This window comes from Mastomys coucha, unplaced genomic scaffold (genome assembly GCF_008632895.1).
Source record: "Mastomys coucha isolate ucsf_1 unplaced genomic scaffold, UCSF_Mcou_1 pScaffold6, whole genome shotgun sequence".
NCBI lineage: Eukaryota > Metazoa > Chordata > Mammalia > Rodentia > Muridae > Mastomys > Mastomys coucha.
In genome coordinates, this window is record NW_022196912.1 from 99,311,464 (window position 1) to 99,335,438 (window position 23,975).

A 23,975-nucleotide genomic window follows, 5' to 3' on the forward strand; every position below is an offset into this window, starting at 1 on the left:
GACTGAGACCAGGAACAAGACTTAATTATATTATGACTTGTTTGATCAATTTAAAGTTGAGATGCATTCCTAGCAGCCTGTGATTCTCAGTTCTGCCTGTTTTCCCCTCCTCAGCTCCTGGTTCAGTTTGTTCAGAACACCTCCATCCCCCTGGGACAAGGGCTAGTAGAGTCAGAAGCTAGAGACATAACTTGCTTATCCCTCCTTCCAGTGACCGAGGCCTCAGAATGCAGTCGGCTAATGTTACCAGGTAAAATATGTTCACTAAGGTAGGACAAGGACGACTTAGAGGTTACACCACTCTGTGCCAAGAGGAGAGTGCAGCTGATTTTACGCCTGGTTGATAGAAACTAAAATGTAGGAGTCATATCAAAAGGCAGCCACGGAAGTCACAAGGACCTAAGTAGTTTAAGCATAGGAACACTATGTGAAAGTGGGCCAGAAAAGCTGTTGTAGCATTGTGGCACTCCCATTTGAAGGCATGGCCTCAGGCAAGGGAGCTCAAGAAGGAGGGAAGGCTCTGCAGTGGTGACTTACCAGCATAGCTGGGAGTCATGGGGAACAAGGGGATCAGAGTCAGAGGCCCTGGCAGGGAGGCCAGAGAGCCAGGCTGCAGGGATGGGGGTAATGGTGTAAAGGCTAACCTAGTTGAGGAAGGGATTAGATAGTTTTCAGTTTTTCGTTTTTTAAGACAAGGTCTGGCTATGATCTGTGACTGGCCTGGAACTCACAGTGATCCACCTGCCTTTCTGTCTGCTGGAATTAAAGGCTGTGTGCTACCACTATATAATTAAAGTCTTTTTTCCTCCTTCCTTCCTTCCTTCCTTCCTTCCTTCCTTTATTCTTTCTTTCCTTCCTTTCTTTACTTTCTTAGATATTTACTTGAATACCAGCTTATTAGATTGTAAAGTATTACATGTATTATCTAATGTAGTCACTTCTCTTCTAAGTATGATATATATCATTTCATGTATGACATGCATGTTTTTAAATTAAAAAAAAAACAAACCTACAATATTTGGGGCTAGAGAGATGGCCTGGCAGTTTAAAGCACTGTTATTGTGGAGAACCCAGGTTCAATTTCCAAAATTTGCATGGTGGATATCAACCACCCTAACTCCAAATTTGATGTCTTCTGACCTCCACAGGCACCAAGCACACATGTGCACATGTGTGTGTGTGTATAAATATATATGTATATGTAGTAAAAAATTAATACACACAAAAAACTAAATAAATTGTAAAAAATTTAAAATATAAATATTTTTAATGTTTGAGCAATTTTTAAAAAAGATTTATTTATTTATATGTATATGAATACACTGTTGCTGTCTTCAGACACCAGAAGAGAGCATCAGTTCCCATTATAGATGCTTGTAAGCCATCATGTGGTTGCTGGGAATTGACCTCAGGACTTCTGGAAGAGCAGTCAGTGCTCCTAACCACTGAGCCATCTCTCCAGCTCCAACTTTTGAGCAATTTTTAATTCACTTTTTTTACATTCAGTTATTTATTATGTGTATGTATGTGTATGTACTATAATGTGGAGGTCAGGAGACAACTTATGAGGATTGGTTCTCTTCTTCTACCTTACTGATTCCAGAGATTGAACCCTGGTCATCTGGCTTGGTGGCAGGAGGCTACCCACAGTGATAATATTGGCCCTCATGTTTTTAGTTGGGATATATAGTGAATATAGAAAAATATAAAGCCACATATGTATAACTTGAGGAATAAATATAAGGAACTATCCATATAATGCCCTCTCCAAACAAGAAGAGCATCGTTAGTTTCCAGGCTCTCCATAGGCTCTGCCTTACTGAGAAGCTTCCATTCTTTAACGCATCGCCACTGTTTGTGCTTTTGTGGTTATTTCTTTTGCTTTCTAAAATTAACCATCCTTGTATACATCTCTAAGCAAAGTATTTTACTTTTGTCAGATTTTGGGACCTTAAATGAATGGAATAATGTAATCTCTTTATTGTGAGTTTGTGCACTTTGTTTTACTCTGTGTTTGTGAGGTTCATCCTTATTGTAGTTGTGTTTTGTTTGGTATCAGTCATGGTATCCTGCCATATTTACATACCACAACTTTTTACTCATGTCTTTATACTCTGATATTGTGCTATGGTGACTAGTGCTAGTATAAAGTTCATGTTTTAAAAATAGTTTTAGGTTTGTATTTGGTAAAGTACACATGGCGTAGAATTCCATTTTAAATTAGCATTTGGTATATAATTGTGTGATATTAAGAGTATTTACATTATTGTCCTTTGTTTTGTTTTGTTTTGTTTTTCGAGACAGGGTTTCTCTGTATAGCCCTGGCTGTCTTGGAACTCACTCTGGCTGGCCTCGAACTCAGAAATCCACCTGCCTCTGCCTCCCAAGTGCCGGGATTTAAGGCTTGCGCCACCACCGCCCGGCAGTTGTCCATTTTTATTCTTATGATCTTGCTTGCAATCTGTTCAAAAGAGGAAAAAGTGTTACCTACCTTTTATAAAGATGAATGAAAGCCTCTGGAAATATTGTGTACGTCATCATGGTAGTGAAATTATTAATTGTATTGAGCCTAGCTCCTCCTTTGTTTAAATGTTAATTTTCATTTAAAATTGCTTATGTAAAATTTTTTTGAAAGATTTTTTGTTTGTTTGTTTTTCTTTGAGGAAGAGTCTCATGTAGCCCAACCCTTAGAACAAACTTATTTTTTTTTGATTTTTGAGACTGGGTCTCTATGTAGTCCAGGCTGTTCTAGAACTTGCCCTGTAGACCAGGCTGGCCTTGAACTCAGAGAGATCCACCTATGTCTGAATTTCTTTAGAGCAAGTCTTTTAAATGGTTTATGTACATTCAGTATAAACCCTAAACTGTAATGAAGCACTCTGGTTATTTTACAAAACGTTATTGGTTTCCCAGGCTATTTGTTCCCCTGTGATTCTTCTGAGGCAGTTTTTGTATTTGCAAAAAAGAGAAGGCAGTCTACTCTTGTAAGGGTGCTAGACACTAACTGAAGTTTAGTTCTTGGTGCTGTGAAAAGGTGAGCTCCCTGGAGGTGAGTGCTATGTAAAGCTGTGGTGTTTTTCCTTCGATAGATGAAACTCCAAATCATGCTAATTCCTCCAAGGAGGTCCCTTCTTCAGCTGTTTTGAGGAGCCTTCAGGTGAATGTGGGCCCAGACGGAGAAGAGACAAGGGCTCAGACTGTACAGAAGTCCCCAGAGTTCCTAACCACACCAGAGTCGCCTAGCTTGCTACAAGATCTACAGCCAAGTGATAGCACTTCGTTCATTCTTCTGAACCTAACAAGAGCAGGTATGGTTAGTCTTTTCTGAACATCACTCATTTTTTAAGTGAAAAGGTTAGAGGTGGGGAAAATATTAAATATATATAAGATGCAAAAAGTGTTTATTATTTGATAATTTTAGACAGTTGGTGTGATCTGGAGACAGTTGAATATATAAAGGAAGGACAAAGCCTCTACGATAACTCTGCATTTCCTCTTATTTAAGTTGATGAGACGGTTGATTATTAATTTTACCAAATATAAGAAAAGTCTGCTTTTCACATTTTGGCTTTTATCATCCCTGTCCTTCTCTGTGGCACAATTTGTATATACAATAAAGTTGCTCCCTGCCCCTGGAAGCCATGTCTGGTGTTAGGCGCTGTGTCCAGTGGTAAACTCCTTGGATATGGTGGTTTCTCTGGGTAGCAGTGACTGTCTTGAATATGGGATCTCTCTGCCTCATACTTTTGAGTGCAAGGATAGAGGTGTCCCTACACCCTGCACCAGAATCATTTCTTGTTTGGGAAATTCATGTGCTGCCCTTGACCAGGATAGTGAGAGCAAGAAGAAGCTTGGGGCGGGGGTTAGAGGTGCTTAGTTCCAAACTGTCTGTTAATGTTTTGACTTTGGAGGCGCATTGATGAGGGAGGATCCTTTAGAGAGTTAAAAATAAGAATGGGGTTCTGGAGAGGACTGGTACAAAATAGTTGGGTAGCTCATCACACCCAGGGAATGTGAAACATGTCTTGTACATTCTTTGATTTCAGGTAAGTTTGAAACATAAGTAAAAAGAAGGTAAGTCTGGGAGCTTGGGAAGGGGGACACTTTAGAGGGCAGCAGAACAACAATTAGAACTGGGAGAGAAAGGTGCATAGGAACCAAGGGAGGGAAGTGTTATAAGAAAGAAAGGATGCTAAATGATTTCAACTGCTGTAGGATAGACTAGAGAGATTAAGTGTCTGTCTGGCCTTGGCAAAAGTAGTAGGTATTGGAAGAAGGGTCTGGGAGAGAGTGTAATGTGACTGAATGGAAATACAAGTTAGAAGGTAGAGTTATTTTTGAACTGAGTGTGTATCTGTAAAGCCATGCCCATAATGCTGAAGCAGGAGAGCAAGTTTGAGGCCAGCATAGGCAACATAGTGAGACCCTGTCTCAAATAAAATCAGTAATAATAACAATAAAAACCTTGTTGAGCATGGGTCACCCACCTTTAATCCCAGCTCTTTGAAAGCAGAGGCAAGCAGATCTCTGTGAGTTTAAGGTCAACCTGGCCTAAATAATGACTTTTAATTGCTGAGCCATCTTTCCAGCCCTAGTGAGGGAGAACTTTAACTGAAGCATTCAAGAGAGAATGACTTGCATGGGATTGGAATATTTCAAGTGGGAGGTGGCCTGGTTGCCAGGAAGGAACATTTTGCCTCTGAAACAAGAGGAGGCAGAGTTAACAGTAAGCCGTGGGCTGGATGGAAAAATGATATCTTAATTATTTATAAGAACAGAAACTTGAAGTGAGAAGGAAAGATCTAGACCGATTAATTCAGGACACAGTTTCTGGCCAGGGCTAATAAAAGAACGTTAGCTAATCATCCCGTATCCTCTTCTTTCTTCCAGGTCTGGGCTCTTCAGCTGAGCACTTTGTGTTTGTGCAGGATGAGACCGAGGACTCAGGGGCTGACTTCCTGTCTGGTGAGAGCACAGACAGTAGTATCCCATGGTTCCTCCGAGTTCAGGAACTGGCCCATGACAGTTTGATTGCGGCTACTCGTGCACAGCTGGCAAAGAATGCAAAAACTGGCAGCAATGGTGAGACTCCTGGCATTCTTCTCTCAGGTTTCTCTGTACAGGGATTTGGGTAATGGGATGGCTGTATTTTGAATTGTGTATAATTGCAATTGTGTTTTGTAAAATGGCAGTATAATGTGGCGGGACAGAGCATCTCAGTGGGTCAGCCAAGATGTTTCCCTGAGGAATTATCACCATGCAACAGGCCTAGTACAAAAGGAAGTTTACTGGGGGAAGGGGAGGGGACCTGGAAAAGGGGTAGAGGAAGAGAAAGGAGGGGGACAGAGATGACAGAAGGAGAGAGGCAAGAGATAAAGAATAGAGAGAGACTGGGAGAGAGAGTGATGGGAGGGTGGGTTAGGGAGGAGGTGTGAGAGGGGACGATGGGAGAGGGAGAGGGAGAGAGAGAGAGGGAGAGAGAGAGAGAGGGAGGAGAGAGAGAGAAGAGAGAGAGAACAGTCCCTATAAGCCAGTTTGCCTGGCAAGCTAGCTAGCTGTTAGGTGGAGCCTAGTAGAATCGCCAGCAATCTTGACTGTTTTTATTGTAATCATCCTTAATTAAGTATGTGAAGATTAAAGTTAATAAAAATCATTTTATATTTAGAGCTCAAAAAAGTTAAAATAGCTTTATCAGTAAATAAAAATACAATTGTAAAATTAATGTTGAGTCTGACTCATAATGCTAAAACTATATTGATATTCATTAGCTAATTGCTTTATGCTAGTTTTTGTTTAAAAAATGTGATTGTGGCCAGGCGGTGGTGGCTCAGGCCTTTAATCCCAGCACTTGGGAGGCAGAGGCAGGTGGACTTCTTGGTTGGAGGCCAGCCTGGTCTACAGAGTGAGTTCCAGGACAGCCAAGGCTACACAGAGAAACCCTGTCTTGAAAAAACAAAACAAAACAATGTGAGTGTGTATGTGTGTGTGCGCACATATATGTACACATGGAGGCTGAAGCTATGTCATCCCCGCTGCTAGGATTATCCCACACATGGCTGTCTTATGTTTTATATGGGTTGTGGGCACCTAGCTCAGGTCCTCATGCTTGTGTGACAAGCATTTTCCCACTAAGTGTTTTCTCAGTCTGGTGTTTCTCTTCAGCTTAGTCTGTACAACTAAGTGTGTGCTGACATCATTTTGGAGCACCTCCCCGGATCAGCAGCATCACCTGGCAGCTTAGAGGTGTGGCTGTCTTGGTGCTGAGAGGTGGCTCAGCTGTTACGGATGATTGCTGCTCTTCCAAAGGAACTGAGTTTACTTCCTAACGTCCACATCAGGTGGATCATAACCTTTAACTCCAGCTCCGGAGGATTCCACACACTCCCCATACCTCCAAGTTAATCTTAAAGTACAACTCTCATGCCTAACCATAAATCTGTTGTATTACAAATTTAGGTACAATACATGTTACCCTTAAGAATCATGCCTGGGTAGATTCAAAACCTCCCCATACTAGTCAGATCTCCATTTGCATAACATACCGTTAATCTTTTGGTCTTTTAATTATTTCTCTCTCTGTATTTTCTCATTAGTCTGTGATGATTAAGTTAATACTACATGTGTTAATATTTCCACTAACCAAGCCAAGATTAAACACAGAATTGTCAGTTGACAACTATTAGGAGCTCTTGATGGTAGTCCAGAATTTATTTATTTATCTTTAAAGATTTATTTTATTTATGAGTACACAGTAGCTGTCTTCAGACACACCAGAAGAGGGCGTCAGATTTGTTATGGATGGTTGTAAGCCACCATGTGGTTGCTGGGATTTGAACTCAGGACCTTTGGAAGAGCAGTCAGTGCTCTTAACCACTGAGCCATCTTTCCAGCCACTATAATTATTTTCTAATTACTTTTCATATAAAAACAAGACTAAATAATATCTCATAAACTTGGGGATTCTACAGATATTTCAGAATATTTTATATTTATAAATAATAACTTCACAGAAAATTCCATACTTTTGTTGACCTTCAAATGATTAGTTCATAATGATTTCACAGTGTCTGTATTCATCTAACCATATGGGAAAGAGTTCTCTTGAGATGATTTTTCTAATTCATCTTTTGTCCTGGCTAAAATTTAACTTTGTTGATTAAATCTGTTTTTTAGAAATGGAGAGCAATATTATGGAACAAAATGTTAATGTTAGCCCCCAGGAAACATCCTCGAAATTATGTCCTGACCTAAGACAATTAGTTGTATAACTGTAGCAAGGGGAGTGTAACAGTGGAAAAAGAAAGATTGCAGGGTGGGGCAGAGACTGCCTTTGATCAGCTCCATAGGGCTATGAAGTGCAGTACATCAGATCCTGCTCTTGCTTTTCTGGGGGGGGATCTGTATGTAATACAAGGAGACTCTATGCTCATGGCAGAATCAGGAGTGCTTTACTCCCTTACTAAGGGACAGTACTCTGAGGACAGTGAAGGAAAAGGAGCATCACCTGTCGATATGAATGTGCATATGTTTTTAATTAACTGATCTCATGTAACTTTAATCGAGGCATTGTCTACTCTTCTTGCCTCTCTTTATGGAATAGCATACCTGTGCATGTTCTCTCTTTTATAAAAGGTTGACTCAGATTTTTAAAATTCATCTGAGGTTTTATGCTTTTTAACATTCAGTAACCAAAATGGGGTGAGATAGGAAACTAGGAGGTTGGTTTTATCTTTCAAATGATAGGGGATGAGCAAGTTGATACAAAAAAATGGGAAATCTTAAGAATAGCCATCTGTGATAAAAACCTGCTGTAAACTCACTCAACCAGAATAACAGTTTTTCCTTACTACCCCAGAACTGGAAGCTACCTCCAGCCTCCACTCTGGGTGTTACTTCTTTACCAACCTTTGTTACAAAATGTGTGGGTTCCTTTTGAGACTGCTCAGTCAAGCATGACCTTAACTCTTCCTCCTGCTACTTCTCTCCCACCAAAAAAAAGCTGAGATGACGGGAGTGAAGTCACAGGCGTGTACCACCATGCATGGCTCCTATAGAGTAGTTTTAATTTTGCTTTCTGAAACACGTGAACGGTAGCCTTATTTGATATCTCTGCATGTGTCAGAAACCTGGTGTTGTGAAATAAAACATGCCAACTGTGGGTGGAGAGTACTCTCATGCCTATACACAGTAAGCACAGGCAGAGATGGGATTAATGATAGCTAGCAATGAAATGTTTGAATCTGAGTATCTGAGCAGGATCTTTCCCTGAATTATAAAATGTCACTTGTTACAGGAGAAAATGTCCACCTTGGTTCTGGTGATGGGCAACCCAAAGACTCTGGGGCCGTTCCTCAAGCGGAAAAGAAGCTCAAGTGCACAGTTGAAGGCTGCGACCGGACATTTGTGTGGCCAGCTCACTTTAAGTACCACCTTAAAACTCACCGGTGAGCAGTCATAAAGGGGACTTGTCCCTGAATAGATAACTGCAGGAAGGCAGGAATCCCAGTTGCGCTGGCTAAGATGTATTCTTTTGTCAGGTGTGGTGATGTATATACACCTGTAATCTCAGCCTTTAGAAGGCTGCCAACTTTAAGATTGGCTTGGGCTATATAGGGAGACCTTGTTTCTTTTTTTTTCTTTTTTTTTTAAGTTTTTCGAGACAGGGGTTTCTCTGTGTAGCCCTGGCTGTCCTGGAACTCACTCTGTAGACCAGGCTGGCCTCCAACCAAGAAGTCCGCTTGCCTCTTCCTCCCAAGTGCTGGGATTAAAGACATGTACCATCACTGCCTGGCAAGACCTTGTTTCAAAAGACCAGGATCTCTGGTTCTCGTTTGTTTCTGGATGGATTCTTGTACTGCCAAGTTGTTTCAAATTCTTTGAGCTTAAATGATCTTTCTGCCTGAGCCAAGTTTACAGCATGCCAGCTAATGTGAAGCCTCATATTTGTGCCTTGTATTTGTTGTTTGTTCTAGGATCTAAACCAGGCCTTTTGTTGTTGTTGTTGTTGTTGTTGTTGTTGTTGTTTTTATTTTGTTTTTCAAGACAGAGTTTCTCTGTGTAGCCCTGGCTGTCCTGGAACTCACTCTGTAGACCAGGCTGGCCTCAAACTCAGAAATCCACCTGCCTCTGCCTCCCAAGTGCTGGGATTAAAGGCGTGCGCCACCACTCCCTAGCTTAAATCCGGGCTTTTTAATCTGCTAAAAATATACTGTTTTTTGAGCTGTATTCCTAGCTCCTGTTTTTGTTTGTTTTGTTAAGACGTGTTCTCACTGGCTGCTCACACTGCTCTGAACCTAAGTCCTCCTTCCTAAGCTTCTGGAGCGCTGAGGAAGCCGTGCTGCCCTGTACGTGGTCAGGACTCTTTCATGTTACTAGAAAGAGTTCTGTTGTCTTCTTTACTTATTTTATTTTGGGCATGTGGCTCCAGGCAGGCCTCAGTCTTTCTGTACAGAAAAATAGGGCTTTGAATTCTTAATTCTCTTGCCTCTACTTCTCATTACCTTATTCCTGAGAAATACTTAAATAAGACATTTTGCGGGGCTGGAGAGATGGCTCAGTGGTTAAGAGCACTGACTGCTCTTCCAGAGGTCCTGAGTTCAATTCCCAGCAACCACATGGTGGCTCACAACCATCTGGTGCCCTCTTCTGGTGTATCTGAAGATAGCTACAGTATACTCCTATACATGAAGTAAATAATAAATCTTTAAAAAAAAAAAGACATTTTGCACCTTAATATCTTAAAGAATAAAAATTCTCAAATTTCTTTTTTTTTTTTCAAAGTATTATTTAATATATTTGAGTACACTGTAGCTGTCTTCAGACACACCAGAAGAGGGCATCAGATCCCATTACAGATGGTTGTGAGCCACCATGTGGTTGGTGGGAATTGAACTCAGGACCTCTGGAAGAGCAGTCAGTGCTCTTAAACACTGAGCCAACTCTCTAGCCCCTCAAGTCTCATTACAAAATAATTTGAGAACTTAATAATAAAGAGATGAATTAACTGTTAAGAGCATTGGATGTTCTTCCAGAGAACACAAGTTTGATTCCCAGCACCCAGAAAGCCATCCAAAGGTGCTGTAACTCCAGTTCTGGGTATCTGCCACCTTATGTGCCAGGTATGTATGTGGTACACAGACCATGCAGGCAAAACACCCATACACATAAAAATAAATAAAAAATAACAGCCAGGCACTGGTGGTATATACTAGGGAGACAGAAGCAGGTGGATCTCTGAGTTTGAAGCCAGCCTGGTCTACAAAGCAAGTTCCAGGACAGCCAGGGTTACAGGGAGAAACTCTGTCTCAGAAAAAACTTTAAAAAAAAAAAAAAATGTAACAACAATAATGGCATATCTTCCTAGGGCATCACCTTAAATCTGTGTGGTGTTGCAGGTGGGATTTGGCTTATACAATCTTAACAAACCGGGTTATTTTGACATATCCCAGTTTGGAATGTATTATCTACCTTGAGAGTTAGAGATGTTGACTTATCACCACCAGCACAAAGCTTTCTCAGGTATTGGTGCTTGTGATTGTCTTTACAGAAATGAGCGCTCCTTCATCTGCCCTGCAGAAGGTTGTGGGAAAAGCTTTTATGTGCTGCAGAGGCTGAAGGTGCACATGAGGACACACAATGGGGAGAAACCCTTTATGTGCCATGAGTCTGGGTGTGGTAAGCAGTTCACTACAGCTGGCAACCTGAAGAACCACCGGCGTATCCACACAGGTGTGCAGCTCTGCCTGCCTTCCCTTAGCGCTTTCCTCAGCTCGGCTCCAGGCTCGCCGCTCGGCTCCAGGCTCGCCGCTCGCCTGGTCTTAGGGAAGGCACAGTGCTGTTACTAGACCCTGTGGAAAGGTTCTCTTAATTTCACTGTCTTGTGCGTTCTGTTGATTCATTATCAGTAACATTTATCCAACTTCATCTGAGAGAGGAACAGACAGTACTGTCTTCTGTCTCCAGAAGCTTACCTGTAGGAAGAAATGTAAGATTGTCCAAGGTAACCTAGCCTTAGCGATGCCAGGAGATAATGGACAAATCAGCCTGTTTTTCAGTTTCTCTGGAGATTGCAGAGTTGTATTTATTTTTTTATTTTTTATTTTTTTATTTTTTGGTTTTTTCGAGACACAGTTTCTCCATGTAGCCCTGGCTGTCCTGGAGCTCACTCTGTAGACCAGGCTGGCCTCGAATTCAGAAATCCACCTGCCTCTGCCTCCCAAGTGCTGGGATTAAAGGCGTGCGCCACCACCGCCCGACCAGAGTTGTATTTATTAATCTTACAAATGTTACAGAGCAATAAGTAGGAGATAAAATACAACCGGAACGTGAAGTGCTTGCTTTCCGGTTAGAGCTCACATCACGAGAAATAGAGTAAGAAGTGTCAGAACGAAAATAAAGATTCCTTGCTTCTTAGTCCAAGATCCTATGGGTGCTTCTGGAGCCATTGTTAGAAATGTGTATTTACAAAATGTAATCACTGACTGCAGATCGCCAGTGAGTGTGTGCGCCTCCTCACTGCTTCATGCCGGTGTGACACAGGAAGCACACTGTATAGGAAATTAGAAAGGGAAGCCCGTGCATGAATCACAATTGTTCTAGACATAGTTTCCTCCAATTGACATAACTTTCAGTATGCTAGGATGGAATAATTTTCTTTTCAGTTTTCTTCTTGTTTTATTTATTTATTTTTTGGTTTTTCAAGATAGGGTTTCTTTGTATAGCCCTGGCTGTCCTCAAACTCAGAAATCCGCCTGTCTCTGCCTCCTTAGTACTGGGATTAAAGGCTTGCGCCATCACTGCCCGACTTTCAGTTTTCTTAAAACAGTAAATGTGCCTGGAGGTGGTACATACCTTTGATCCCAAGCACTTAGGGAGACAGAGGCAGGTGGACCTCTCAGTTCAAGAGCAGCTTAGTTTGCAGGGCTAGAGCCAGTTTTTGACAATTCTAAAACCAAACCAAAACAAAAGAGAAATAGTAAATGGTACTTTTTCCAAGGAAGAAATTAGAATAAAAATTAGAAAGGCTTTCTCCTCGTCTGTATTTCAGAAGGTTGAGAGGCAACATTTGCTTGGTACTGAGTTGAAATTATGTAGCATAAGTTAAATCAGAAAGAGTCAGTTGTTGGAAGAAGGACATGACATGAAGAAGAAAGCATTTTCAGAAAGAAGGCCGAGCCTGTGTCTCACTTTCTGTCCCCAGGAGAGAAGCCTTTTCGTTGTGAAGCCCAGGGATGTGGCCGTTCCTTTGCTGAGTATTCAAGCCTCCGAAAACATCTGGTAGTTCACTCAGGTACGAGAACTCTGTGCCATTTGTAGACCTCAAATGCAATAAGAGACAAGGGTGGGAAGGCAATGTCCAGTATTCTCACAAGAAACACTCCATCTTCTGTTGGTCACTAATAAAGCCCAAGACTGCGGGATGGAGGCCCTAAATAATTGTATTCGAAAGGGCTTCTCATCGTAAGATCCACTGTTCTCTTTGGATTTATGAGTGAAATCCTTAGAGATCTGTAATGGATCTTTTTATATGTTGTTCAATATGTATCCTGTATTGACATTTTCTTTTTCTTTTTTTCTTTTTTTTTTCTGTGTAGCCCTGGCTGTCCTGGAACTCACTCTGTAGACCAGGCTGGTCTAGAACTCAGAAATTGTCCTGCCTCTGCCTCCCAAGTGCTGGGATTAAAGGCGTGTGCCACCACTGCCCGGCCCTGTATTGACATTTTCATTCTTCTGGGGGAAGATTTTAAAATCCAGGGCAAAGTGGGAAGACTAATCAGTGGCAGCAAGACCTGTGGTGTTCTAGGTATTTTGATAAGCCCTGAGCGGGCCTTCTTCAGTCTCCACTCTGCAGAAACTGCCTTTGCCCATTAGGACTTCACAGTAGCCAGCACAATGAAAAGACCCAGGGGCCTGCTCAATTCCCTGCAGTTCTTTCAACTTGCTCATTCTATGCAGATGACTTTACTTCTGATAAAAATGTCTTGAATTTTCCAAAAATACTCTACAGCAGCCAGATTTTGTAAGCTTAATAGAAAAATCTAAGTGATATTTGTCTCCCCACCTCCTTTCCCACCTTCCCAAACAGCAATGAGCAACACTGAGGAGGTAGATGCTGGTTTGATGAACACAGCAGAGCACTTCAATGAATTAGTGTGGAGACACGCAGTCAGTCAGGGGTAGGCATTTCACAGTTGAAATCTTAGTGCTGGGGCTACTTGGTTTTTTTCTTATGTAGCACAGGATGATCTTGAACCTCTACTCATCTTGCCTTCAGCTCTTAGATGGTGGGATTACAACTGGGAGGTTTGTGCGTGCTAGGCAAATATTCTGCCAATTGAGCGAGGTCTCTGGCTCATAGGCAGTTTTTCTATGGACCAGGTGTACACTCCACATGTATGTTGCTTGGCTCTAGAGTGCTTTCTTGCACTTGTACTTGGAAAACTGGCAAACATTTAGTCAGATATATGCAAGAATAGAAAAAATAGATATTTTTATTCCTATTAAATTTAAAAATATGTCTTGCTTTTAATCTTGTATTCAGTGTATAGTTTGTTCTATCTAGTTGTCTCCAAAATGACTTCAGTTGATGTATTTTTAAATGAGTTAATTTAATTTAAAAGTTTATTTCTGTATTTTGTGGAATTGAACCCAAAGCTTCTTGCATAATGGGTAAACATTTAACTGTAGAGCTACTGCCTCAGCCCAGACTCTGGCTCCTTTAAATGAGGATCCCGCCGCAGGTCTAATAGTGCTTACTCCTGGTATCAGGTCTTCTTTGAATGTAAGTCTTTTTCATACTGTTGTTTGGTCGATTTGTTACAGAATTGAGTTCTGAGGGTCCTGTACAAGTACCGTCCTCTGGATTTGTCAGCTTCCTTTTATGTCTTTTCCCCCAAGATCTGGAAATTGAACCCAGGGCCTCACGTGTACTGGGCCAGAGCTCTAGCACTGAGTTGTTTGCCAGTACTTGCTTTTGGGTTCCAGCTTGTGTTCCTGAGTTGCCATGATGAAACCATGCTCTAAAAGCTCCAGACTCAAGACCCACACAAGGCTTGGTTGTCAGACCTGATCAGTGGGCTCAGGTGGTGCCAACCGTGACTTTAGGTTCTCTCTTATCCTTTACCCTTGTTTTTTGAACATTGGGCATTTTCCTTGGTACTATTCCTTCACGTTAGTTAGAATTCTTCTATATGTTGGACCCTCCAAGAAGTCGGGCAGTTTATCATTTACACAAGTAAGTGGCAAGTTAAATAAAATGCTTTTCATTATGGGCTTGCTGGGATTTTGTTTGTTGATTTTTGTTTTGTTTTATTTTGTTTGTTTTTTCTCAAGAAGGCCTGGACTGGAACAAGCCATATAGACCAGGCTGGCCTTGAATTTAGAGTGATCCTCCTGCCTCAGCTTCTTAAGTTCCAGGACTGTTGGCATTCACTCTCATGCCCGGTCTTCATTGTGAGCTTTCAGAATAAGGAACTGGTACTTTGGTCACTTATTGTGCAGATTAACTTGGTTTCTTGAGTTACTTGAGGGCTGTTTATAACTAGTACGTAGACATAGTTATAAGCACCGCTGGCCTTTCAGAGGGCCCACATCAGGTAACTCCAAGTCTGGGAGACCTCAGACCCTCTGGTCTTGCTGCCACCTCATGGAAATGATGTACATAAACCCACACAGAAGCACACACATTTCCATATAAATAAATCTGAAAAGAAAAAAAAAGAAAGAATTGTTTGTTCTTTGTTGGGTTGTTTTTGTTTGTTTCTTTGGTTTTTTTTGTTTGTATGTTTTGTTTTTTGTTTTGAGACTAATTCACTAAAATCTACCCCTCGAATTCTGGGATTAAAGGCAAGTACCTCCACATCTAGCTATTTTTGACTTTTTTAAAATAAGGCTGTGGCCAGGCCAGATAGTTTATTGCCTAGCACCCAAGAGGGTAATATAGGATTGCCATGAATGTGAAGCCAACCTGGGCTATCTAGTGAGTTTGAGGATAGCCTGATCTAAAGGGTGAGATGTCTGCAAATAAGAGAGTAGAAATGGGGGTTTCAGTCTGTAGTTCATAGTGTCTAGAACTCACTGTTGTAGCCCAGGCTGGCTACATTTTTTTTTAACCTTCCTACCCTTGCTCTCCTAAGGAATATAGGCACATAACTTTCTTCCATCACTTTGTGTGACACTTACTTGGGCTTTTCTAATCATTAGCCGTTTAAAATAGTCCTACAAGCCAGGCGGTGATGGCACACGCCTTTAGTCCCAGCATTTGGGAGGCAGAGGCAGGCGGATTTCTGAGTTTGAGGCCAGCCTGGTCTACAGAGTGAGTTCCAGGACAGCCAGGGCTACACAGAGAAACCCTGTCTCGAAAAAAAACAACAAAAAAAAATCCTACAGTAAATAATCTCTATGTAGGTTATATCCTGTTGTAACTGTTTGAGAGGTGGGACTCCCAGATGGACAGAAGTATCTGTATTTCTAGGGAATGGTAAAGTCTCCACCACCGATGTGGTTTTTTGCATTCTCCTCAGTAATGAAAATGAAAATTGCTGTGTAATGCCTTTACCATTTGTAAATTGCTTCTCAGTAATTACAAGTTGGGGGATGTTATCTAAATTTCCTGTTCTAGCTTCTCTTAAAAAAAAAAATCTTAGCTGGGCAGTGATGGTGGTGGCTCATGCCTTTAATCTCATCACTTGAGGCAGAGGCAGTTAGATCTCTGAGTTTGAGGCTAGTCTGGTCTACAGAGAAAGTTCCAGGACAGCCAGGGCTACACAGAAACCATGTCTCAAACAGACAAAAAGTCTGCCAGAACAAGGCTTGCATTAACACAGGGCAACAGTAGCCAGAACTGAGCAACAGCTGCCCTTCTCCTGGGGAAGTGCTCCAGTTCACTCCTCTATGCTGTCTGCCCTGTGATGTGAGCATCTATCTGTATCCCCTGTGGACATGAGTGTTTGCCTGCAGAAAGTAGTTTTGGACCTTTGTTTTATGCATACGTGTCTGGGTAGATTAATGAAAACTGTCAGGGACTTGTGTGCAGACCATATATATGTTAAAAGAATCACTTGTGAATGTTGAAGACACTGAATCTTGACAGGAAATAGAATGTGAGATATTATAAACCTAGGTTTGTAATGAATCCTTGTGGCAGATATGAGTTCTGTTGGTTGATGGAAGACTGTTGGAAAAGGAAGTAAGTATTTTCTGTAGTGCTATGATACCACATTGAAGAGGTTGTTTTGGAAGGACTATGGTCTAGAAAGAGGAAGGGCCGGGAGACAGTGCGTGTGCTAAGCTCTCCTGGGGTACCTTTCTTGGCTTTCCCATGTACAGAAGGCTGTGTCCAAAGAGCAACCGTCTTTAAGTCTACTTGATTGCCATCAGAACTGTCAGCCGCCTTTTGGGTTACCCAGTCTTAACGTGGTTCCCTTTGCAGGAGAGAAACCTCATCAGTGCCAAGTCTGTGGGAAGACCTTCTCTCAGAGTGGGAGCAGAAACGTGCATATGAGAAAACATCACTTGCAGCTTGGGACAACTGGGAGTCAAGAACATGATCAAACTGGTGAGGAGGATGGATGGTCAGAGTGGACATCTGTGTTCAACAGCCAAGTCACTGGCTTGCCTTGGCTTTTGGAAATCTGGTTAGGTTTTGGGTGGAGAGACTTGGTTTCATTTGATGGCATTATAGTTTGTAACAGCTGCACAGTACAACCATCTGCAAACTTTCAAAACATATCTTCTCGTTGCTCATGCTTCTCCCTTTAAAATAAAGGAACTTGATAAATGAGTTGAGTTGCAAATCCCAGAAAACTTAGTATTAAAAGTTCAACTAAAGGCTTTCCATGCAGCTCAGTAGTAGAGTACTTGCTTAGCATGTATAAGACCCTGAATTTAAACACTACAAAAATAATACACACGCACATAAATAAATAACAATTTCTCTGATGGTATATGCCTATAAATCTACTTGGAAGGCTGAAGTGAGCAACATAGTAAGACCCTCATCTTAGAAAACTAGAAAGAGGAAGGGCCGGGAGACAGTGCGGGTGCTAAGCTGTGTGTACACAAAAGCCAAGTGTATTGGCAAATGCCTTTAATCGCAGCACGTGAGAAGTAGAAGTTAGAGACCAGAGGTCAAGGCCAGCCTTAGCTATAGAACAAGTACATGAGACCCTGTCTCAGAAAACAAAACTAGTTAACTTTTGACCTAATGAGTTTGACGTCAACTAGTGCTGGTCTCCAATTCAGCTTTTAAGGAATATGGACTTAAAAGATTTCTATATAACTAAAGATTTAAAACCTAATTAAGATTTTTGACAGCCCTTTTCCTACTTTAAAATTGATAAAACTTTTCCTTTCCCATGTCTTAAATATCATTTCATCTCTATAATATGCTAATCTCCAGATGGTGCTCATGTGCACAGATAGTTATCCCTAAGGACCAGCTCTTTTCCTCTAGGTTTATTCTTGTTATCGGAAAGTGAGAGAAATAGGAGACACCCAAGACAATACTTTCAGTTCTGAAAGAGTGGCCAGCTTCCTGGTGAAGGGAGGTGAGGACCAGGCACAGGGACTGCTGTGTGTCTCTCACATCGTGTTCTCTGTGCAGCTGAGCCACTAATGGGCAGTAGTTTGCTTGAAGAAGCTTCAGTTCCCAATAAAAACCTGGTGTCTGTGAATTCCCAGTCCAGCCTTGGTGGAGAGTCCTTGAATCTACCAAATACCAATTCTATCCTTGGAGTCGATGACGGTAAGACATTTAATTCTCCTTTATTTGGGGGAAACAATTTGCAACTAGGGACTAAGGAATAGGGTGTCTCCAAAATGGAGTTTTTGATATGATCTCTTGTATGATGCTGTGCTTGAATGGTATTTATACTTACTCTCTGGGGTGGATAAATGAATCTTTTTAATGATTAAATATGATATTAACACAGAAATAAAGAAAAATTTAAAAGATCAAATTCTCTGCAATCCTTAGCATCCTAGGCCAACTGTGTCTGTCTTTCCTGTTGCAGTTATGGAAGAGCTTAACTTTTAAAACACTTAAACAGAGCATAACCAGGTTTTACAGAGGAGATACAAAGCAATTTCTCCATACCTTCAAAAGCCATATCTTCTGGAGAAAAGAAAGGGCTCTCTAGGAAACAGTTGCTCCTCTGGTATAGAAATTTCACCCAGCTTACACAGGCCAGGCCCTCTTCTCTGAAAATCTTACCAGGTGAGGTCAGCATGCATTTATTCAGTGCCTACTGTGTGCCTGGCACCATGGGAAAGACAAAATTAGGAAGCAGGGACCATAAGCTGCAGCTGAGAAGTGAAAGCTTAGTGTAAGTGTGTGAAACACTGTTGAGTAAATAGATGAGTTTACAGTAGCAAACATCCATTGTTCAGTGCAGTCTGGAAGAGCAGATGAGCTACAGATCTTCTAGGATCCCACTGATGAATATCTACTAGGTGTAAGATCATGTTTTAGTCATTCCTGTCCCTTCACAGTTTGAGGTAAAAGTGACCATGTTTTTGTAACTTCTGTGTGGAGCTTACAAGGCCTAAAATGTGCTACCCAGGTCTGCCAGTTTCCTGAGCAGTACTAGTGCAAACCTCATGAGAAGGTAAATTGCATGGAGAGCTTTGCTGGCCTTGAAGGAGCAAATTCCAGGGAGGAAGGGACACTGAGTATGAATTTTGAAGCCAGGATTAGCTCAGGTTCTTGACACAGACATTCTACTCAGAATAGCAGTATTGTCCACCTCAAGGGCAGGCTCTCGTTCTCTGGTCTGCCTGCCTGTGCAGCATTTGCTGTATTTCATATACTGTTTTAATCCAGGCAACAGTCTGAAAACTATATTATTTTAAATTGTTACATTGAAATTGGTCATTCTTATATCAAAGCTTTTACTTCCCACTCTCCTTTTGTAATATTTTCTAAATCCATTGTCAATGAAAAACATACAAGAGTGTTGGGCTGAGTTTTTCAGGGAACAGATTTTAGCATTTTAATGATTGGCTTGCTGAAGTAGTGGTTGTACATGTGGATTCACTATTCATTGAAGGTAATTTTTCTGTTGTTTCACAGAGGTGCTTACGGAAAGATCCTCACGCCCCCTGTCTTCAGTGCCTGATGTGACACATCACTTGGTGACGATGCAGTCAGGGAGGCAGTCCTATGAAGTTTCTGTCTTGACTGCGGTAAATCCGCAGGAGGTAAAGCTATTTCCTGCCCTTCCTTTGTTTCTGCCCAGTGTCTACTGGAGTCTGAATGTCATCCTGTGAGCTGGGAGATTGACCTGACTCTCTGGGGACTCTGAGTGCTCTTACACATAATTTTTAAAGGGTTATTTTCATTTTTAATTATGTGTACTGTGAGGAAGGTGTGTGTACATGAGTGCAGGTGTCTGTGAAAGGCCAGTAGAGAGGGTATCAGATCCCTTGGAGCTGGAGTTACAGGCAGTTATAAGCCACCTAACATGGATCTAGGAACCATGATGCAAACATGAAGACTTGAGTTCAGGTCCCTAGCACTTGTGTGGAAAACAGATGTGGTGGGTGACATATATCTGTAACCCTAGTGCTATTGGTCCCCAGCACTCACTGGCTCCAGCTTCAGTGACAGACCCCTTTTCAAGAAATGTAGAGAAGGGCTGGCAAGATAATGTAGCTGGTAACTTAGCCTGGTGACCTGAGTGGGATTCCTGGGACCCATACAGTAGAGAGAGTTCCCATGATATATTTTATTTATGTGCTTTCACATAGGCCATGCACACAAAATAATGAAGGAGAAGTGTTTTTTAAAAAGTTGGAAACAGCCGGGCGGTGGTGGCGCACGCCTTTAATCTCAGCACTTGGGAGGCAGAGACAGGCAGATTTCTGAGTTCGAGGCCAGCCTGGTCTACATAGTGAGTTCCAGGACAGCCAGGGCTACACAGAGAAGCCCTGTCTCAAAAAAACAACAACAACAAAAAGTTGGAAACAAAACAAAATCATAGAAAAGGACACCCAACATTAACTTGTGGTCTTTACACGTGCACACACACACAACAAAATACTCACATACCCTACACACACCATACACAAAAATACATGAAATATTTTGGGTAGATGGAGTGATGGCTCCATGGATCTAGCTCTTACCAGGCCAACCTGAAGGCCATCATTCAGATTCTACACACCAGTGGAAATACTGGATAGTTGTGTCAGGCTCTCTTGTCTGTTCCAGCATTCACTGGTACAAACTGGCCTCCACACAAATTATGTATATACATGTTCCTGTACACATGCACACACATATACAAACACCATCTTTTTTTAAATGTGCTAAATGTAAAAGGTGCTCTAAAAATGGGGAAATTAAACTGGTGTCATGCCTCAAGCCTGTAGTCTCAGCATTCCCAGTTAAAATAAGGGCATTATGAGTACAAGGCCAGCCTAGGTTACAGATACACAGATAAATTATAAAATAAAAACAAACATCCATGCAAGTAAAAGGGGGACAGTATATTTGGAAAGAAGAGGGATTAGGTTCATAGGACGAGAAAAGTCAATCGGGGTTAGAGTATGATTGGAATATATGACTTACATGCTAATAACACATGCAAATAAAAACAGTTCTTGCCAGGCATTAGTGATGCACCCTTTAATTCAGCACTTGGGAAGCAGAGACAGGCATATCTTTGTGAGTTCAAAGCCAGCTTGGTCTGCAAGAGAGTTCCAGGATAGCCAGGACTACACAGAAAAACTGTCTCAAAAAAACCAAAAAAGCAAAAACAAAACAAAACAAAAAAGTCCCAGACCCACACAAACAAAAATAGTTCTTTAAAGCAGGTGTGCTGACATGGGTGTATAATCTCACCACTGAGACTTGAAGAGTTATGACTGCCAGGCCAGCCAAGAATACATAATGAGACCAGGTCTCAAGCAACAACAAAACATCTAAGGAGAAAGAAAAGGCCAAAGGTGCCTTCTGCTGTGGTCGTGAGCCTGGAGATGACAGGCTGAGCCACCTGAGCGGAAGGGAGGACACCCCAGTTGAGGAGGAGATTGAGGATGATTCTGAGACCTTCCAACTGAATGGTCTTGGCTCTGACCCTGAAAACAGAATGAAAAACAACCAACCCTTGGTCTTGGTCCAGGGAACACATAACTATCATGAGTTCACTGTACAAAGATAAATTTCTGCAAAGATCCCTCATGTATTTGGTTTTTGAGACAAGATTTCTCTGCGTAGTCCAGGTTTTCCTGAGACTCAACTCTGTAGACCAAGCTGGCCTTGAATATAGAGATCTGCCTGCTTCTATCTCCTGAGTCCTGGGTTGAAAGGTGTATGCCACCATTGCCTGCTGGTTTTGTTTGCTTTACAACCTTTCCTTTTCCTCCGTTCTTTTCAGTATAATCTTTATGTCTCAGTAAGCTCTTTATATTATCCAAATGACTCAACATTCCTTGTTAAATATTTATATTTGTCCTTGTGACTTATATTGAACTTTTGGTGCCATTGGTTCTCAGTAGGTTGCTGCTTTGGAACCAGTCATTTCTGTCATACTTAGGCAACTGTCCCCTCTATTTTTGCCTCTTTATTTTCCTTCTTTGAAATTTATCTTATGGAAATAGCTTTTAGAGGGTCTGTTGAGAGACTTTAGTACAAAAATGTATCTACCCTTTGCCCAACCTGAATAATTATTTGTATTTTACATCTGTTTTGACTGCATGTCTGTCCATGCTCCTTGTGCATGCCCGGTTCCCTAGAAGGCCAGAGAGGGCATCAGACTCCTTAGAACAGGAGTTTCAGGTGGTTGTGAGACAGCCACCATGTGCTTACTGGAAACCAAATTCAGGTTCTCTGCAAGAGTATCAAGTGCTCCTCACTGCTGAGCCGTTTCTCCAGCCCCTCAGTATGTAATGTTTCACTCTTTCTTTAAAAATTTTTTTCTTTTACTGTTTGTGCCAGAATACTTTAAAGTTTTATAGACCTATCTGCCTGTTTTCTGGTGCAACTGGAGAGATAGCTCATTTGGTCAAGTGCTTGCCATATAAGCATGAGGACTTACTAGCTCACCAGAACCTGTGTAAACTAGCCAGGCATGCTCTCACACATCTATAATCACAGCATCGGGGAGTTTTACAAGAGCTCTGGTTTAATAGCTTGTGCATTGTGGTCCTGCACTGGGGAAGTAGAGATGAGCAGTAGTGAGATATACGAGCCAACTAACTTCAGCAAAATCTGAGTTTCAGCCCACCAAGAGCTCTTGTTTCAAAAACATCTGGACCTTCTTCATGCACATATATACATATACAAGATGGAAATGGATTTTATCAGTTATTATTCAAAACCTCTGAACAATAAGAGTGGAATATTAGTGTTTACTGCTACCCCTAGGAGTCCTTCAGACTTGACTGAAGCACTCATGAATAGGTTCCCACTTCGGGACTTGTAACAGAAACAGCTCCTTTTCCTGCTGGTCTATACTTTGGATTGTCACTGACTGTATACTGGTTCCTTCCGTGTTGATTCTTCAGTTACTGACTGGCAGGTATGATCTCAATCATTGAGCCTATATAGATCGATGTTATTAAATTGCCATATTAATATGGTGGTGCACACTGTTAGTCCCAGCACTCAGGAAGCAGAGGCAGGTGGATCACTTGAGACCCAGCCTGGTCTTCATAGTGAGTTCCAGGACACAGAGACCCTGTCTCACAAAACAACAATAAAAAAAGCAAACTTTGGGGGGCTGGGAAGATGGCTCAGTGGTGATGGTAAGAGCACTAGCTGCTCTTCCAGAGGACATAAGTTTAACTCCCAGCACCCATGTTGCTTCTGTAATTCATCCATAACCTCGTCTCTTCATTTTCAATTTTATAGTTACTAAACCAAGGAGACTTAACTGAACGACAGACGTGAGTGTGCTGACTCCTGTCTGATCCCAGAGTGCATGATGGGAACAGATCCAAAAGGCTCATAATCTGCCAGAGCTAAAATGAGTCTGAAGGACAAAGACCTCGCCTTGCCCCTCTTCATCTTCCCTGGCAGAGAAGAGGGATGTCTGAGGGCTTCTCTTCAACCGCCACCAATGCAGTCCAAGAGTGAGCAGTGGCCGTGGGCTGGATACCTGTGCTGCCTCTTTCCTCAGTGCAACGTTGGGTAGACTTCCCAAGAGCAAGTTTAATTATGTGTTGGCTGAAGATTTTCATTGTGACTGTCAAGGTTTTCCTTTGAAGAGTTTTCACCGTAGACCCAGCTATCTTTTCACATGGTTGAATTATGTCCTGCTTCCAACCAGAACGTCACCAGAACTTCACTGAGTTTTCAAGATGCCTTGTTGCTTTGAAGAAGGGATGGATGCCAATTGTGGCATCGCATTCTCCCTTTAGCAACCTGAGTAAAAGACTCAGCCGTTGGGCTGTAAAAATTTAATTACTTGAATCTCCCCTTGGCCCAGGCTGAGGTACCAACTTATTCTGTACACTTTGACTTGGTCATTTTTTTGTTTTGTTTATGGGACTTAAAGTAGCATGTTATCAGGGGGTTTTATTTGTTGTTTTTTGTTTTTTTTTTTTTAAGTTAAAAACCATATGATCTAGAGTTTGTTTTCCTTTTAAATAAACAAAACAACCTAGCCTCCTCTTTGGCTCTTGTTTTAGATTAGTGATTCTCAACCTTCCTAAGGCTGCCATCCTTTAATACAGTTCATGTTTTAATGACCCCCAACCATAAAATGATATTCATTGCTACTTCATAACTGTAATTTTGCTAGTTATGAATCATAATGTAAATATCTGATATACAGGATATCTGATGTGACCCTTAGGTTGAGAACCATTGTTTTAGACAGATGTGGGGTATTTTTGTTGTTGGTGGTTTGGTTTTGGTTTTTTTCAAGACGAGGTTTTTTATGTAGCTTTGGCTGTCCTGGAACTCATTCTGTAGACCAGGCTGGCCTTGAACTCTGCCTCCTGAGTGCTGGGACTAAAGGCATATGTACACT

The 23,975-nt window shown here is 41.6% G+C and overlaps 1 protein-coding gene across 5 annotated transcripts in view; it reads left to right on the forward strand.

Moving 5' to 3' along the window:
- Positions 1 to 23,606, forward strand: part of Znf410 (zinc finger protein 410) — a 30,731-nt gene extending 7,125 nt beyond the window's left edge. The window contains exons 3-12 of one of the 5 annotated variants that reach the window (XR_004114043.1): positions 115 to 250; positions 3,090 to 3,308; positions 4,891 to 5,082; positions 8,294 to 8,444; positions 10,547 to 10,728; positions 12,200 to 12,289; positions 16,430 to 16,555; positions 17,680 to 17,743; positions 18,012 to 18,214; positions 19,070 to 19,197. Coding sequence is in view for 3 of the 5 variants with exons in the window: in XM_031355230.1 (XP_031211090.1) it covers positions 115 to 250; positions 3,090 to 3,308; positions 4,891 to 5,082; positions 8,294 to 8,444; positions 10,547 to 10,728; positions 12,200 to 12,289; positions 16,430 to 16,555; positions 17,603 to 17,743; positions 19,070 to 19,197; positions 22,853 to 22,891 (1,404 nt within the window). In the remaining 2 variants the exon portion in view is untranslated. Of the gene's footprint in view, positions 1 to 114; positions 251 to 3,089; positions 3,309 to 4,890; positions 5,083 to 8,293; positions 8,445 to 10,546; positions 10,729 to 12,199; positions 12,290 to 16,429; positions 16,556 to 17,452; positions 17,570 to 17,602; positions 17,744 to 18,011; positions 18,215 to 19,069; positions 19,201 to 22,852 lie in introns of those variants that run through there. The other 4 variants (XR_004114042.1, XM_031355230.1, XM_031355232.1 and 1 more) reach the window with 4 other exon arrangements.
- The last annotated feature ends 369 nt before the right edge of the window (positions 23,607 to 23,975 follow it).